Here is a 17595-nt window from a genome sequence, read left to right on the forward strand (position 1 = left end):
TCACCCTGTTACGCAGCACTAGGGATTTGAACCGCTGAACTGCTGATCTTTTGATCGACAAGCTCAGCGTCTTAGCCCCTGAGCCATATATATATATTAAAATCAGTGCCTGGCCTATGTATTAAAAAAACACCAGCACATTAAAAGATTTGTGCCCACCTGTATTTGCCATAGATGGAGTAGCTTTCTAAAATGCTGCAAAATTCTCAATATTTTTTAATTTTATTTTCCTGGATAAGCCAGCGTGGGATGGATACAACTTCGTAAGTTGAGACATTTCAAATACGGGTAGTCCTCGACTTACCACCAATTTCTGTTGTTAAGTGAGACCTTTTTAAGTTTGCTCCCTTTTGCGACTTTGTCTGCCACCGTGGTTCGGGGAGTCACTGCAGTTGTTAAATGAGTAACGCGGTCTTTAAGTGAATCTGGCTTCCAAATGGACTTTGCTTATCGGAAGGTTGCAAAAGGAGGATCACATGACATCCCCCCCCCACAGGACACTGCGACCGCCATAACTATGAGTCGGCCGCCAAGCGTCCGAATTTTGATTCCAATGTCCACAATGGTCTATATTTTCAGTTGCGGTTGTAACTTTCGACGGTCAGTAAGCAAACCGTTGTAAGTCGAGGACTGCTTATAAAGACACCTCAAATTCCCTACTTCTTTCTTGTCTTTTACACCCTAAATTCTATTACGCATTTAGGAAAGACACAAGAGAGCTTTGGATATTATTATTATTTTTAAGTCTTTTTTTTTTTTTACTATCGCTTCCGTTTCACAAAAATCCTTTCCCTCCTCCCAATAAACCAGCACCCTTTTTTTTACCCACATACATACACCCCAAAAGGGGAACCTTTACAGTTCTGAACATTTTCCCCCTCCTCCATCTGCGGGGAGCTAATTTGGGGGTGTAGAGAAGTCACCTCTGCATCTAAAGCCCACCCCCCCTCTCTTTCAAGGCACTCCTTCAAACAACAGCCTCTTTCCCCTTGCTCAAAAAATGACAAATGCAAATCTTTCTCATCCGGACTTTCTCTCTTACATATCTGATCTGCGAGAAGATGGCGGGGGGGGGGGCAGCCTGGGACATCTGGTTCCTGCCACCTGTCCGTCAAAAGTCACGGAAAAATAAAAAAATCGGGCAGGTTGCAAATATTTTCAGCATCGGCGAGAAGTCGCTATCAGCTGCCCTGGGAAAGAAGCAAGAATTATAATGGCTTTTTAGGCCAAGAAGCTGGTACAGGGCCAAGGTTGCCTGGTAGATGCTGCTGGCTTTCGGAAAGCACCGTCCCGGTGGCGGCGTGCAGAGCCAGGTGCTTGCACAGGTAAGCCCTCCGTCGGAAGCGTTTGGGGCAGTGCGGGCAGCTGTAAATCCCCGCCGAGAGCTCGGGGTGCAGCGGGGCACCGGAGACGCGGGCTGGTTTGGGGTTCTCGTTCTCCTTGGTGCCCTCCGGGTGTCCTTCTTTTCGGGGTTTGTGCCAGCGGCGGTGAGAAGCCAGGTTGGCGGGACAGCTGAATGCTTTGCTGCACTCATGGCAGCGGTACTCGACCCGGGCGATGCGAGAGCAACAGTGTTGTGCCAGGGCCAACGGACCGGGGTAAGATTCCTGGCACAGTTGGCAGACGAAGGCACCCAGCAAAACAAGGCCCCCGTGGCCCACGCTGACCCTCTTCAACGGCTTGACCCCAGCACAGGCCGAGCCCGAACCAAGACCTTGCAAGGTGCTGGCTGGTGCAGATTCTCCTGGCGCCGGAGATCCCGAATTGAGCCCCCGGTCGTGGCAGCCGGAGAGCGGAACGGCACTGATGTGGCGCAGGGGTGCCAGGTTGGGAACCTGGGATTCGGGCAGCCGCCCAACCTTGGGTTGTTTCCGGTGGACTGCAGGGCCTGGTTGCGAGGCTGGGCAATGTTCGTCCGGCGGAGTCCGGATCCGGTACGAGACAGGCACTTCTCGGTGGGTCCTCTTCACTAAGAACCCGCGTGGCATTTTAAGGGGAGACTTGGACAAAATCTGCGGAAGACAGAGGGTTAGGGTCGTCGGGCCACGAAGTGTGTGACCGCGGTACTTCCCGCCACGGATGCTCCCGTCGCTGAGGACCTGTGGCGCTGCCCTCGGCTGGGCTGGTGTGTCCTCGCTCCGCTGGATGCAGCTGGCCTGTGCGGGCAGGGGCGTCTGCCCCCCCCATATAAAGGGTCTGGGGCTGCTTTTGTGCAAACCGGAGGCCCCAGATGGCTGATGAGGAGCAGCCAATGGGGGATGATCTGGCTGCGTGGCTTCAAATCCCGGGGGGCTGGGTGGGAGCCCGGCAGCAGATGGGACAGCACACGCCATCACCGATGGCACACGCCATGACAAAAGGGGTGGGTGGGATAGAAGTTGATACCCTGGAGAGACTAAAAGCATCAATGGGTCCTGGGAGGGAGGAGGAGGAGGAGGAGGAGGAGGAGGAGGAGGGGGAGACTAGGGCTGATGGGGGGATTAACCCTTTCAGGCCCCTTGCGCAGAGGGATGCAAGAAGCCAAAAAAAAACAAAACCCCGCCTTAGACTAGGTTAATTCCATCGGTGGGAGACAAACAGGTGTCGATGCACAGCCTGCCAAGTTAAATCTTGGTTTGTTTCTTTGGGGTTTGGTTGTGTGAATGCAACCCGTTGAGTCGGGTCGGTGCTCCTGGGTGATGAGTCAGCCCAGCTTAGGCGCCAGATCGGTCAGTTGTGAAGTTGGGGGATAGCACCAAGCCGACGGCTGACTGACGTTCCCGGTTTTAATACTCCCCGCTTGTAGAAGGGCAAGGGAGAACGGTTGGACTTCCCTGAGACCCTCCCTCACTCTCATTATAATCCCCTTCCTTCCTTCCTTCCTTCCTTCCTTCCTTCCTTCCTTCCTTCCTTCCTTCCTTCCTTCCTTCCTTCCTTCCTTCCTTCCTTCCTTCCCCTGCCCAAACCAATGCTCCTTCAAGCCTGCACAGAGGCCAAAATGTTATTTTTCAACTTAGGTGCAGAGTATCTGTGTGCAAAGCAGATGTAAGATGTCTTGAGGGTGAAAAGCAGTTGAACTCGGCCTGTTTCCCCCTCGGAATCTCTCGGGTTGAGTTGTAACGGGAACCGAGGGGGTGAAGGAAAAATGCTTGACACGTGCATGCAAATCTTGTCCTCCCTCCACGAAGCTGCTCACAAAAATACAGGCTCCATCTTTGCCTCGTATATATTTTCGATCAGGGAGTTAAAAAAAAAAAAAAAAAAGACTGCAGGATAACACGGTCGGTCCAGAGAAACCGAAGCCCTCCTTAAAGAGGAAGAACTAAAAACACGGGGTGCAAAATGGAATTTTAGCTCCAGATTAAATAGCAGATTTATTAGAAGCCGACAAGACAAGCAAGCGAGGTGGGGGGGAGGGAGAGTTTTGTGTTCCTTCCTCTCAGGCCTGAATTACGGCTCATATCTAATTTTAATCATTTCTCACTTGCTTCGTCTTTCAAATGTCCTACGGAGCAGAAAAGCCATTGGATTAGCCTGGACACTTAGCCAGAACGAAGGGCTGGAAGAGGCCCTGCTAAATCAACCCTGCCCTGCACAGCCCTTGCAGACAGCCCCCCCGCTCTGTACATGCTCAGGGGCCCTCTGTTAGGGATGGCTGGGATGATGGGAAGGTGCTCCAACATTTTAGCCTGGCTATCTTCAAGTCAGATGCCCAAGTGTCAAACATGAAGAGGAGGGGAAGATGAAGAAGGGAGGGAGGGAAATAGCGAAAGAAGGAAGGAAGGAGGGAAGGAGGAGAGGAGAAGAGGGAAGAAGGAAGGAAGAGGGGGAGAGGAAGGAAAGAGGAAGAAGGAAGAAGGAGGAGGGAGGAACAAAGGAAAAAAAGGAAAGAGGAAGGAAGGAAAATATAGGAAGGAGGAGGAAAGGGGGCAGGGAGGGAGGAACGAAGGAAGGAGAAAGAAGAAGAAGGAAGAGAGGGAGAGGAAGAAGAAGGAACGAAGGGGAGGGAGGAACAAAGGAAAAGAAGAAGAAGGAAAATAGAGGAAGGAGGAGGGAAAGGGCAAGGAGGGAGGAACGAAGGAAGGAGAAAGAAGGAAGGAAGAGGGGGAGAGGAAGGAAGGAGAGGAAGAAGGAAGAAAGAGGTGGGACGGAGGGATAAAAAGGGAAGGAAGGAAAAGAGAGAAGAGAGGAATGAAGAAAGGGGGGAGGAGAGAGAAAAGGAAAGTAAAAGTAAAAGAAGAACAAACTCTGGTCTTGCTGGCCAGGAAAACCCATCACAGCCACTCATTCCCATAAGATATTCTCATTTTCCAATGCAGCTTTGAAAGGCCGGTCACCAGAGACCCTCCGGCCAGCCGGGGCCGGCCACCTTCCCTGCCCTCCCTCCCTCCGTCTTTGTTCAGTGTTTCATCTGGGCTCATTGTCTGAGCCGAGCGCAGTTGGCCGTCTTGCTTCTCCACCCCCAAAGAAGAGTGGGTGGGGGGTGGAGATGCTTCCCCTTCCCAGCCCCTGCACTTCTCTGCCCCTGCTCCCTGGGGATGGGGATGGGGGCATGGAAGGCCTGGTGCATTAACATTTTTGCAGCATGCCCCCCCTCCTCTGACACCCCCCCCCAGGGAAGCCAAGGAGTGTGTCTGAATAGCTGAGACACGCGCCCTTCCTGACCTCCTGACCCCCTGCCCATAAAGCTGCGGGGGCGGGGGGCTTCCTTGCAGATGCCCATCAGTTAGACACCTCCCCTTGGCTATTACACACACACACACAACACACACACACACATAAAATCAGGCCTGGCCCTTTGGCCAGATACTTAGAAGGATTGGGGCACAACTTCCAGAATTAGATGATAGATAGATAGATAGATAGATAGATAGATAGATAGATAGATAGATAGATAGATAGATAGATAGATAAGATGGGATAGATGGACAGACAGAGACAGATGATAGATAGATGATACATGGATGGATGATGGATAGCTAGATAATGATCATACATGATAGATGAGATAGATGATTGATAGATAGACAGATAGATAGATGAGATAGATAGATAGATAGATAGATAGATAGATAGATAGATAGATAGATAGATAGATAGATAGATGACAGATAGATAAGATGGGATAGATGGACAGACAGAGACAGATGATAGATAGATGATACATGGATGGATGATGGATAGCTAGATAATGATCATACATGATAGATGAGATAGATGATAGATAGACAGATAGATAGATGAGATAGATAGATAGATAGATAGATAGATAGATAGATAGATAGATAGATAGATAGATAGATGATGGATAGATAGATAGATGGATAGATAGATAGATAAATTAATTTGAAATATATGCACCAAATGGCAATCCAAGAAGACTTTTATGGTAAAACTTCATAAGAAAAAGAATAGAACTGGCGTATGAAAACACACGTATAGTACGAGACTTTTAATGCAATTGCGGATGCAGAATTAAGACTAAAACTAGAAAACTAGTAACAATACAAGAGCAAACAATAGATTTAAACTCAATGTTAACCATTTCAATCTTGATTGCAGAAAATATGACTTCTGTAACAGAGTTATTAGTGCTTGGAACACACTGCCTGACTCTGTGGTCTCTTCTCAAAATCCCCAAAGCTTTAACCAAAAACTCTCTACTTATTGACCTCACCCCATTCCTAAGAGGTCTATAAGAGCACAAACGTGCCTACCTACCCGTTCCTGTCCTGTTGTTTTTCTTCGTTATATCCAATTAATATCGTTATTACATACTTATGCTCATATATATGCTTATATATTATATAGTTATTTTCATGCTTATGCTTATATATACTGGTGTGACAAATAAATAAATAAATAAATAAAATAAAAAAGCCAACAAAAAAAGCTAGGAAAATATTTCCAAAGGCTAAAAGCACTATTCATTTTATTCAACTAGACATACGTCTTTGGTCAAGAATAGGTAACGATATGGAGGTCAGCAGTGCTAAAATGTAACGTACAAGGAACAAAAATAGAGAAATAAATGATGGGGGCGGATCACAATCCGGTAAAAGTTCTATATGGAAGGGATAAAAAAGGAAATTAAGACGGACGTTGGATCGATCAGTATTAAAAGAAAAGGAATTTATTCAATTCATGGAAAGAGAATTGGACTTTTTCCTTTAAAGAGAATAGAAAAGAAGAGACTTCACTACAGAATGCAAAAAATCGTCTCCCAAAACTGTGGCCGCTTTATATGACCTGTGGACTTCAATTCCCAGAATTCCCCAGCCAAAGAAGCCAGTTTGTAGCCATGGCTAATTCCTCACCAACACTCTGTTGGAAATTGTGGGGTTTCCGTTTTCTTTTCTGAGCTGCTCTGGAGGTGTTGGCTGATAAACTACAGGTAGTCCTCATTTAGTGACCGTTTGAAGTTACAACGGTACCGAAAAACTTATGACCGTTTTCATACCTGTGACCATTGCAGCATTCTGGAGAGAGCATGTGATCCTCTTTTGCGACCTTCTGACAAGCAAAGTCAATGGGGAAGCCGGATTCATTTAATAACGGTGTTATACTCACCTAACAACTGCATTGGGCCTCTGGTGGCTCAACAGACTAAAGCAGTCTGTTATTAACACAGCTGCTTGCAATTACTGCAAGTTCAAGTCCCACCAGGCCCAAGGTTGACTCAGCCTTCCATCCTTTATAAGGTAGGTAAAATGAGGACCCAGATTGTTGGGGGCAATAAAAGTTGACTTTGTATATAACATACAAATGGATGAAGACTATTGCTTAACACAGTGTAAGCCGCCCTGAGTCTTCGGAGAAGGGCGGGATATAAATTCAAATAAAATTAAATAAATAAATAAATTGATTCCCTTAACGACTGTGGCAAGAGAGGTCATAAAACGGGGCATAATTCCCAAGACTGGAAGTCCACCCATCTTAAAACATACTGGCTGGGGGATTCCAGGAGTTGTAGTCCTCCCTTCTTAAAGCACGCTGGCTGGGGGATTCTGGGAATTGAAGCCCTCCCATCTTAAAGCAGGCTGGGGAATTCTGGGAGTTGAAATCCACCCCTCTTAAAGCATGCTGGCTGGGGGAATTCTGGGAATTGAAGTCCACTCATCTTAAAGGTGCCAAGATTGGGAAACTATCATCTAAGTACTATAATAGCTGGATTACACACAAACACAGAGAGAGAGAGAGAGAGAGAGAGCGCTACAACATCAGGATCTTTCACCATAGTCCCATCTAACTGGTATCTTGGGAGTTGTGGTTCTGCCCGTTGTAACATATGGCTATGAAAGCTGGCCAGTCAGGAAAAAAAAAAAACGCAGAACAAAGAAAAACTGACATGTTTGATCTGCAGAGCTGGGAGAATGGCCCCGAGCGAGTTTCTGATTTACCCTGGTTAAAGGGACCAGCTGGCTCCTCCTTGCCAGCTTTCACGACTTAAATAGTTTTTTTTTTTTTTTTGTTTACATTTATACCCCGCCCTTCTCCGAAGACTCAGGGCGGCTTACAGTGTATAAGGCAATAGTCTCATTCTATTTGTATATTTTTACAAAGTCAACTTATTGCCCCCCCAACAATCTGGGTCCTCATTTTACCTACCTTATAAAGGATGGAAGGCTGAGTCAACCTTGGGCCGGGCTCGAACCTGCAGTAATTGCAGGCTACTGTGTTCTTAATAACAGGCTTTACCAGCGTGAGCTAAACCGGCCCAATAGTGATAGTGAGAAAAGCATCAGTATTTTAAATGCAGAGTGAAAAATTTGATGCCCGACTGGGGGGAAAAACAAAACGAACCAAAAACCACAATGCAAGAAGAAATGGACGAGGCAGCCGAAGTGCCTTCAGATCACAAAGAGGAGAAGGAAGTAAACTATAGCATCGGAAGGCCTGCGAGTACTTAGAAGGGGTGGTCTGTCTCCCCCCACACCCGACCCAGTTCTGGTCCTAGATAGTTGCCACCTCAATTTATCTACTTATTACAGATATTTTTTCAAGTCGGCCTTTCTTTGAATTCGGGCAGGCCTAAGCATAAAGCTGTTAAACAATAAAGTTTTGGAGTGGGAAATGGTGCAAGGATAAATAAGAATTTTGCAACTTCCCAAAGACAACCTGAAGGTTTTTCGATAATAAGAACGTTGCAACTTCCGAAAATTAAAAGCTTTTCTCCAGCTACAAGGACACCCTTTCTTTAGCGCGCGTTTATTTTATTTTTTTTCTTCTGCAAATCACAGGACAAAAAAGTAGCCACTAGAAGGATCAACTCCTTTTTTTGTTTATAAATAGTTTTTATCGAATTGCAAGTCCTTACACTTCCAAGGCCTGCATCCTAACGTTGCATTTGAACTGCCTTTTAACAGAATAACCGAAGAACAAGACTTGGAAGGGGCCTTGGAGGTCCTCTAGTCGAACCCCGTGCTCAGGCGTGAGATCCTGTTCCATTCTGGCTGTCTAGTCTCTTTTTAAACATCTCCAGTGATGGAGCACCCAAAACTTCTGGAGGCAAGTCATTCCACTGATTAGTTAGTTAACGCAGAATTGGAGTTAGAGGTCTTCATCCCTCTGCTCAAGCAGGAAATTCTAGACCCATGATGGCGAACCTATGGCACAAGGGTGGGAGGGATTTTGATTTTGGTCTGCACAATGGGCAATTCATCCTCATGAACCTCTTTCGTTCGGCTTCCCAGCGGTCGGCAAACTTGACTGTCTCCAAAGGAAGTTTGTGTACAGTAGTTCAGAAAGAGAAATTAAAGTGCTTTTCTTTGCTGGAGCTGGTGACCTTTCCATATCCGATTACGGTACTTGGATCTGGAGTCAAATGGCTCCTCTTCTTAAGAAGAACTGTTTAATTCAGAGTAAAGGAGTGTGACCTTAGTTTCGCTATCCAGCGACTTCTGGGCAGCATGGAAATTTATTAAGATAGGTAGCCAGGTGTGTGTGTGTGTGTGTGAGAGAGAGAGAGAGAGAGAGAGAGAGAGAGGCAGATAGATGATAGATGATGGATAGATGGATGGATGGAGAGAGATAGGTAGATAGGTAAGTAGGAATAGATAGATAGCTATAGATCGATGTAGAGAGAGATAGGTAGATAGATAGGTGGATGATAGATAGATAGATAGATAGATAGATAGATAGATAGATAGATAGATAGATAGAGATCGATGTAAAGAGAGATAAAGGGATGCGGTGGCTCAGTGGCTAAGATGCTGAGCTTGTCGATCAAAATGTCGGCAGTTCAGCGGTTCGAATCCCTAGTGCCTAGCGTCACGGGGTGAGCTCCCGTGACTTGTCCCAGCTTCTGCCAACCTAGCAGTTTGAAAGCACATAAAAAATGCAGGTAGAATAATAGGGGCCACCTTTGGTGGAAGGGAAGAGCGTTCCGTGTGCCTTTGGCGTTGAGTCGTGCCATCCACATGACCTTAGAGACGTCTTCGGACAGCGCTGGCTCTTCGGCTTTGAAATGGAGATTATCTTGAGAGAGAGAAAGAGAGAGAGAGAGAGAGAGAGAGAGAGAGAGATTATAGAGGGAGAGAGGGAGATAGACAGTGAGAGAGGGCTAGATGGAGAAAGCAGGAGATGAATAAGGGAGAGATGAGAAAGACAGAGAGAGAGTAAAGTCATGTATACCTTAAAATCAAATCCACTTCTCAAAGCCACGCAGACCATTTTTCTTTTAAACCGCAGGAAGAGAGTTGAAACTTCCAGCAATTCCAGCAAAAGTCTGGAAAAGTTGAGCTCCCATCGCACCCATCAATCCAGCCAAGGCCACGGATAATGGGAGACAGGTCAGCTTCTTAAATTCTTCCACACTCTTGCTCTGCAAGTTTGGAGAGAATGTTTAAAGTTTGGAGAGAAAGTTTAAAGTTTGGAGAAAAAGTTTAAAGTTTGGAGAAAAAGTTTAAAGTTTGGAGAAAAAGTTTAAAATTTGGGGAGAAATATTTAAGTTTGGGAGAAAAGTTTAAAGTTTGGGGAGCAAGTTTATAAAGTTTTGGGGGACAGTTTAAAGTTTAGGGGCAAAATTTAAAGTTGGGGATGGAAGTTGAAAGTTTGGGGGACAGTTTAAAGTTTAGGGGCAAAATTTAAGGGGGGGGAGGGAAGTTGAAAGTTGGGGGGGCAAAATTTAAAGTTTGGGGAGAAAGTTAAAATTTGGGGAGAAAGCTTAAAGTTTGGGAGGACAGTTTCAAGTTTGGAGAGAAAGTTTAAAGTTGGGGGAGAAATATTTAAAGTTGAAGTGGGGGCGGGGAAGCTTAAAGTTTGGGAGAAAGTTAAAATTTGGGGAGAAAGCTTAAAGTTTGGGAGGACAGTTTCAAGTTTGGAGAAAAGTTTAAAGTTGGGGAGAAATATTTAAAGTTGAAGTGGGGGCGGGGAAGCTTAAAGTTTGGGGAGAAAGTTTATAAAGTTTGGGTTGGAAGTTTCGAGTTTCAGATCCGGCGGGTGTGTGTGTGTGTGTAGGGGGGGGGTCCTCGTCCTCCTCCTCCTCCCCATCGCGGACGACCCCCCCCTTCAAAGCAGACCCGTAGGGAGGGAAGGAAGGAAGGGGGGGGTGAGTGGGTGCAATTGCAGCGGGGGGGGGATCGCTGGCGGGGGCGGGGTGGGGGCTGCCCCGGTGTCCACGCCGCCCTTCCCCGCGCCCCCTGCCGGCCCGGCCCGGCCTCTGCTTGGCGGCGTTCCCAGATTCCTGCCCCCGGCCGGAGATTGGCTGCGCCAGGCGGGCCGGAGAGAGCGAGAAGCCAGCGGGCGCCACCACCGCCGCCGCCGCCTCCTCCTCCTCCTCCTGCCTCCTTGCCTGCCCTCCGGCCGGGGCGGCGCGGGATGCCAAGATGCCCCCGGCGGGCGCGGCCGTGCTGGGGCTGCTGCTGCTGCTGCTGGCGGTGCCGCGGGCGTTGGGTTGGCCTGGCCGGGGCTCCGCGGCCGTTTCTTCGGGCGGCCCCTCGGAGCGGGCGGCGCTGGCTCGGGAGCGCTTCAAGGTGGTCTTCGCGCCGCTCATCTGCGAGCGGACCTGCCAGAAGGGCCGCTGCCGGGACAGCTGCAAACCGGGCAGCAACATGACCCTCATCGGGGAGAACGGACACGCCATGGACACGCTGACCGGCTCGGGGTTCCGAGTGGGTGAGTGGAAGGGACCCACTCGGGGGGCTCCGGCGGCTCCGGTTCCCCCCTTCCCGGCACCCGATGCCCTGCGGGGGAGGCTCCCACCGGGGGACCGGGGAGGGAGTTTCGTGACCCCGTCGTTTGATTTTTTTGGGGGGAGAAGTGAGGACTACAATGCCCATCCGCCTCTTCCTCCCGTCGTTCGATTTGGGGAGGCGAGGAGGGGTTAGAAGGGAGGACTACAATGCCCATCCGCCTCTTCTTTCCCATCGTGGCGAGGAGGGGTTTAGAAGTGAAGGGAGGACTACAGTGCCCATCCGCCTCTTCCTCCCCATCCTTTGATTTGGGGAAGTGAGGAGGGGTTAGAAGGGAAGGGAGGATTACAATGCCCATCCGCCTCTTCCTCCCCGTCGTTCGATCTGGGGAGGCGAGGAGGGATTTAGAAGGGAGGACTACAATGCCCATCCGCCTCTTCCTCCCCATCGTGGCGAGGAGGGGTTTAGAAGTGAAGGGAGGACTACAGTGCCCATCCGCCTCTTCCTCCCCATCCTTTGATTTGGGGAAGCGAGGAGGGGTTAGAAGGGAAGGGAGGACTACAATGCCCATCCGCCTCTTCCGCACCCGTCGTTTGATTTGGGGAGGCGAGGAGGGGTTAGAAATGAAGGGAGGACTACAAGGCCCATCTGCCTCTTCCTCCCCATCCTTTGATTTGGGGAAGGGAGGAGGGGTTAGAAATGAAGGGAGGACTACAATGCCCATCCGCCTCTTCCTCCCCATCCTTTGATCTGGGGAAGGGAGGAGGGGTTAGAAATGAAGGGAGGACTACAATGCCCATCCGCCTCTTCCGCACCTGTTGTTTGATTTGGGGAGGCAAGGAGGGGTTAGAAGTGAAGGGAGGACTACAATGCCCATCCGCCTCTTCCTCCCCACCCCCCTGGTCCTTTGCAACCCCTTTGTTGATGGGAGGGGTGGGTTCCTGGCTGCCCAAGATGGGCTTCATCCACTTTGAGAAGTTATTCTCAGATGGGGCGGACGGACTACACTGCCCATCGCTCGCCAGCTTGGCTTTTGTGGATGGGACCTGTGATGCTGCTGGGTGCTTTCCCAGGTAGGAGGTTGCTTAGAATCAGGGGTCTCCAATCTTGGCCACTTTAAGCCTGGAGGACTTTAACTCCCAGAATCCCCCAGCCAGCAAAGCTGGCTGGGGAATTCTGGGAGTTGAAGTCCTCCAGGCTTAAAGTGGCCAAGATTGGAGACATTGCCAGGTTCCTTACATGGCACAGACTACACTACCCATCAGCCACCACCCCAGCCCGGCTTCTTGCAACCCTCTTGTAGATAAGACATGTTCTCTTGTCCAATATGGTTCCACTTGGGAAGTCTCTTAAAATGCCACAGACTACACCACCCATCGCTCCCAAGCTTGCCTACATCACCCATCGGCTCCAAACGTGGCTCTTTGCGATCCTTTTGTTGACGGGATGTGTTGTTCTTGGCTGAGGCTTTCTGCTTTGCAAAGTTCCTTACATGGCATGGACTACACTACCCATCAGCCTCTCCAGGCCGGTTCCCTGCAACCCCTCTGTTGATAGAACACATTCTACTACCCGGTGCAAGTCCCTCTATTGGTACGCACTACACCACCCATCAGCCCCAGCTTGGCTGTTTGCAACCGGTCACCAGGAGGAGTTCCCCCGCCCATTGCTCTCCGCCTTGGCAAGTCCTTTAGGTGGCGTGGACTACGCTGCCCATCGTCCCCTCCCGGTCTCCTCTGGATGCCTCTCCAACTGGAGTATCTTCCAGATGGACAAAGCTCCAACTCCAATCGTGTACTCTCCAGCTCTTTGGGTGACACAGTTCCCATCATGCACTGCCCCTGAGCCCATCAGCCTGTGCCATGCCCTGTGCATCACTACCCCCTCCCTTGGGAGTTGTAGTCCCCACTTCGGGAGGGCGCCTGGTTGGGGGAAGTTTTTTTTTTCTTCTCCTGGGCACTTTGGATTGCGGGAAAGAGCCAACAAACCAAAGGAAAACTCACTTACAGAAATTAACTTAGGTTTGTTTACGTTGCCTTGTATTTACTGGAAAAGGAGCAATTTGGGGTTTGTTTCCTGGGAAAACTGAACGAGAAAGCCAGGAAGGAGCTGAGTTTGTATTGCATGTTTTAATCTGGGTTAATTCTTGGTTTGCTTCGCTTGTGACTTAACATCCTTCAAAGTCAGAATTGGAAGAAATATTAAGAGATCATCTAGTCCAACCCACTGCCCGGGCCGGGAACCGATTTCACTTGCATTGCCTGTCAGTTCGCCATAAACCCGTGTTTCACAATCTTGCCGACTTGAAGATGGGTGGACTTCAACTCCCAGAATTCCCTAGCCAGCTTTGATCGTGATTGAATGCCAAGTTTTGCTGGCTGGGGAATTCTGGGAGTTGAAGTTCACATATCTTCAAGCTACCACGCTTGAAAAAACACGGGTGTAGAATATCCTCTTCTGCTTTATAACGGCTGTGAATTGTGCCAGGTTTCCCTTTTGGGTTAATGGCAAACCTAAAACCCAGGATCTTTCAGCAACCAGGTTTAACGTGTCGTGGGAATGCGGATTCCTTCCCCGCAGGACCTCCTGGCCTCGTACGTCCATTTCGATTTTCCCTGACCCCGTTTGTCAAACTCAGCCTTGCGGTTTGCACAGCGGCTTTATTGGAGGGGGGGGCGGGGGGATGGGAAGGAGCTGAACCCCTGGTTAATCTTTGTCGCTAAACAAACGGGGTCAGGGCAATGTGGGAACCCAGGCTTGACTTGTGCATGCCGAATCTGTGGCTCTGCTCGCCTTTTCCAAAGCGAGCTTGGTTTTGCACAGGGATTGGTTGGCGTGGAATTTTACTTTTCTGTTGTATTTGGGGGCAGGACAGAGCGCAGTCTGGGACACTTTGCACATTGTTTTCGATTCCTGTGCGCATGCGCACCCTGGTTCCATGTTCTCTCTCCCTCTTCCTCCCTCCCTCTCTCTTTCTCTCTCTCTCTCTCCCTCTCTCTCTGTATGTCTCTCTCTTTCTCTGTCTGTCTCTTCTGACTCTCTCTTTTTTCTACCTCTCCCTCTCTCTCTCCCTCTCTGTCTGTCTTTCTTTCCCTTTCTTTCTTTCTTTCTTTTCTTCTTTCTCTCTTTCTCTCTCTCTCTCTCTTCCTTCCTTCCTTCCTTCCTTTATTTCATTCTCTCTCTGTGTGTGTCTCTCTTTCTACCTCTACCTCTCTCTCCCCCCTCTCTCTGTCTTTCTTTCCCTTCCTTCCTTTCTTCCTTCCTTCCTTCCTTTCTCTCTTTCTCTCTCTCTTTCTCACTCTGTCTCTGTCTCTCTCTCTCTGTCTTCCTCTCTCTGTCTTTCTTTCTTTCTTTCTTTCTTTCTTTCTTTCTTTCTTTCTTTCTTTCTCTCTCTCTCTCTTTCTTTTCCTTTTTGTCTTTCTTTCTCTCTCTCTCTCTTTCTTTTCCTTTTTGTCTTTCTTTCTTCCTCTCTCTTTCTCTGTCTCTCTGTCTTTCTTTCTCTGTCTCTGTTTCTGTCTCTGTCTCTCTTTTTCTACCGCCACCTCTCTCCCTCTCTCTCCACCCTTCCCTGTCTATTATTCTCTTCCCTTTTTCGCTGCTGGAAAAGTTGACTTCACATGTCAGCCCCATCTCTGGGGCCCCTCGTGCATCCAAGCCGCTCAGAACCGCTGGCCAAGCAAACTCTGCACACACAATCGGAGACCAACACTTACACACACGCACAGTTGCACACCCTCCCATCCAGCCAGTTTGTGCAAGAGCCAGCGTGATTCCGAAGGGGCTTCGTTTCAGTCACAAAGCCAAGTTCAAACTAGAATCAGCCAGTTGCAGCAAGTGTGTGTGGTGTTTTTTAAAAAAAAAATCATTTGCACGCCCTTCTTTGCGGACCAGGCTGTTCTCACATGCTCCACTGTGGAAGATCTAGCAATCTCTCAAGCTGGTTAGGCTTAAAGTGTGGTGAGTTTCTTGGAGGTTTAATCTGCTGTGTGAATTTAGCTTGTTTGGTTACTTTATGGTCCAGATGTATAGTGCAAATGTAGAACATGGATTAATTGTGGGTGAAAATTCACAATTCGTCTTGGTATCTCCGGTTAAAATAATGTTTATTAAGGAAAGCTATTTTTCTGCCTGACAACCATTGGACCATCTTGGCTTATTGCAGAGTATTCTGATTAAATGGTGATTTAGAATAATGGTTTTTAAAACGTGGCACCCTTTAAGATGTGGGGGGGGGGACTTCCCCTCCCAGAATTCCCCACACAGCATGCTGGGAGTTGATGTTTACACAACTTAAAGTTGCCAAGTGATTTCAAATAATAGAATAATAAAATATAGAAATATAAAGCGCTACATAAAGCGTTATATTTCTAAATTCATCAATGCAGTTCACTGCAAATTGCTTTCAAAACTAAAAGTTAAGAGTCCAGTTACAGTGCCTTTTTAAATAAAATTAGTCCTTAACAACTACAGTTGCAACCAGAATTCCAGTTATTAAGGAAGGCAGATGTTAAGGCTGCCTTTGGGCCATGATTCTTAAGTGAATCACTACAGTCGTTAAGTGAACCAGGCGGGCAGTAAGCAAATCCAGCTTCCTTTATTGCTTGTCGAAAACCGGCTGTAAAGTTACACACAGTGTCAATCATATAACCTTGGGTTGCTCAAGAGGCCTAAAAACAGTTGCGAAACACCTGAATTTTGATTACATGTTTGTGATGGTCATAAGGGTGAGGAGCAATCATAAGTCACTTTTTGTGGGGCCACTTTAACGGTCACTAACCGATTGCTTGTAAGTCGAGGACTTACCTGTATTATTAAAATGACATCAAATACATTAATAATGCATTAATAATACGCATTTCATATTGAATGAAAATAGAATAGAATAGAATTTTTTATTGGCCAAGTGTGATTGGACACACAAGGAATTTGTCTTGGTGCATATGCTCTCAGTGTACATAAAAGAAAAGATACGTTCATCAAGGTAAAAATAAGACAGAAGTAAGAATTAATGGAGAGTAAGACATAATACATGCTAATAAAACTTTTGAATAAATAGGCAGCTGCTTTTGAAACTTTGCCAGACAAAAAATATTGAGGAAGCAGAGTCAGGTCCTCAACTTATGACCACCGCCGAGCCCTAAATGTCTGTTGCTAATTATTGCTAGACAACCGTTAAGTGATTTTTGCCCCATTTTATGACCTTTCTGGCTGCAGTTGTTAAGTGAAACAGTGCAGTTGTTAAATTAGTAATACGGTTGTTAAGTGAATCGTGCTTCCCCGTTGACTTTGTTCGTCAGAAGGTCGCAAAAGGCGATCCTATGACATGACCCCGGGAACATTGCAACCGTCGTAAATATACGAGTCACTTGCTGAATTTTGATCGCGTGACCAGTGATTGTGAGTGGTGCAGTGGCCTAGAGGTAGAGCTTCCGTCTCACAATCAAGAGGCTGTGAGTTCGATCTTAGGTAGAGGCAGATATTTCTCTGGGCACTATGAGAATATATCTGCTGAATAAAACTCAGCACTGGCAACAGGAAGGGCATCCGGCCAGTAAACATTCAGCTCCATTCAGTTGCCCAGACTCCAACCTGCAAAGGATTATGGGGTCATTAAAAGATGATGACCAGTGACTCTGTGAAGGTTGCAAGTTTGAGGACTAATTGTAAGTCACCTTTTTCAGTGCCACTGGACCTTTGAACCGTCACTAAATGAATTAAGTTTAGGTCCGTTGGACAAACTCGGAAAAAGCGTTTGGCGGCTGTCATCAAAGCCGAAAGCCGGCTTACGGTCGCGATTGAAGGCCCAGGGTTAGAAAATGAAAGGTTGCAAGTTCTAGTCCTCCCACTGGTATCGGACCAGCTGGGCGACGCTAAGCCAACATTGACTCACTCCCAGGTCTAGGAAAGAAGCCAGGGCAAACCGCTTCCGAAAAACGTGGCCAAGAGCTTCGTTGAGACGTGGCCAGGCCACCGTTGGCACTCAACCCCGACTCCAAGGGACTCAAACAGCCTTAACGTGGTTTGAAGCCGCTGCTTGTATCTCTTCTCCTCCGAAATGTTTGTTAGGTTGGCTATTTCAGGGAAAAGCAGTGGAAAATTTTGCAGCAGCCCACGCTCCGGCCTTCCGGCCTGGCAGAGTACAAATCTTTTCCAGAAGACACAAGTTGACACCTGCAATCGCGCCTCCGTTTTGGAGAGAGGCAGGGTTTGTGCGTCCAATTTCTGATTCATGCGTTGGTTTGCACTGAAACACACACAAACGCATACCACTGTCTGAACCCCAGTGTCTCCGCGGACTGATAACTGTAGAGTACTGTAGAGTAGAGTAGAGTAGAGTAGAGTAGAGTAGAGTAGAGTAGAGTAGAGTAGAATAGAATAGAATAGAATAGAATAGAATAGAATAGAATGGGGTGGAAGGGACCTTGGAGGTCTTCTAGTCCAACCCCCTGCTTAGGCAGGAAACCTTACACCACTTCAGGCAAAT

At 47.9% G+C, this 17595-nt stretch overlaps 2 protein-coding genes across 6 annotated transcripts in view; one reads left to right on the forward strand and one right to left on the reverse strand.

Moving 5' to 3' along the window:
• Positions 1–1030: 1030 nt before the first annotated feature.
• On the reverse strand, positions 1031–2361 carry LOC131186891 (insulinoma-associated protein 1a-like). The gene has a single exon (XM_058160862.1). The coding sequence runs from the start codon at positions 2331–2333 to the stop codon at positions 1209–1211; it is 1125 nt and encodes a 374-aa protein (XP_058016845.1). The 5' UTR covers positions 2334–2361; the 3' UTR covers positions 1031–1208.
• Positions 2362–10673: 8312 nt separating this feature from the next.
• LTBP3 (latent transforming growth factor beta binding protein 3) overlaps positions 10674–17595 on the forward strand; it is a 55193-nt gene continuing 48271 nt past the window's right edge. For 3 of the 5 annotated variants that reach the window (XM_058160291.1, XM_058160293.1, XM_058160295.1), the window contains exon 1: positions 10676–11094. In XM_058160291.1, coding sequence (XP_058016274.1) covers positions 10806–11094 — 289 coding nt within the window. In that variant the 5' untranslated portion in view covers positions 10676–10805. Of the gene's footprint in view, positions 11095–17595 lie in introns of all 5 variants that reach the window. The other 2 variants (XM_058160294.1, XM_058160292.1) reach the window with 2 other exon arrangements.

This window comes from Ahaetulla prasina, chromosome 17 (genome assembly GCF_028640845.1).
Source record: "Ahaetulla prasina isolate Xishuangbanna chromosome 17, ASM2864084v1, whole genome shotgun sequence".
NCBI classification, from domain to species: Eukaryota; Metazoa; Chordata; class Lepidosauria; order Squamata; family Colubridae; genus Ahaetulla; species Ahaetulla prasina.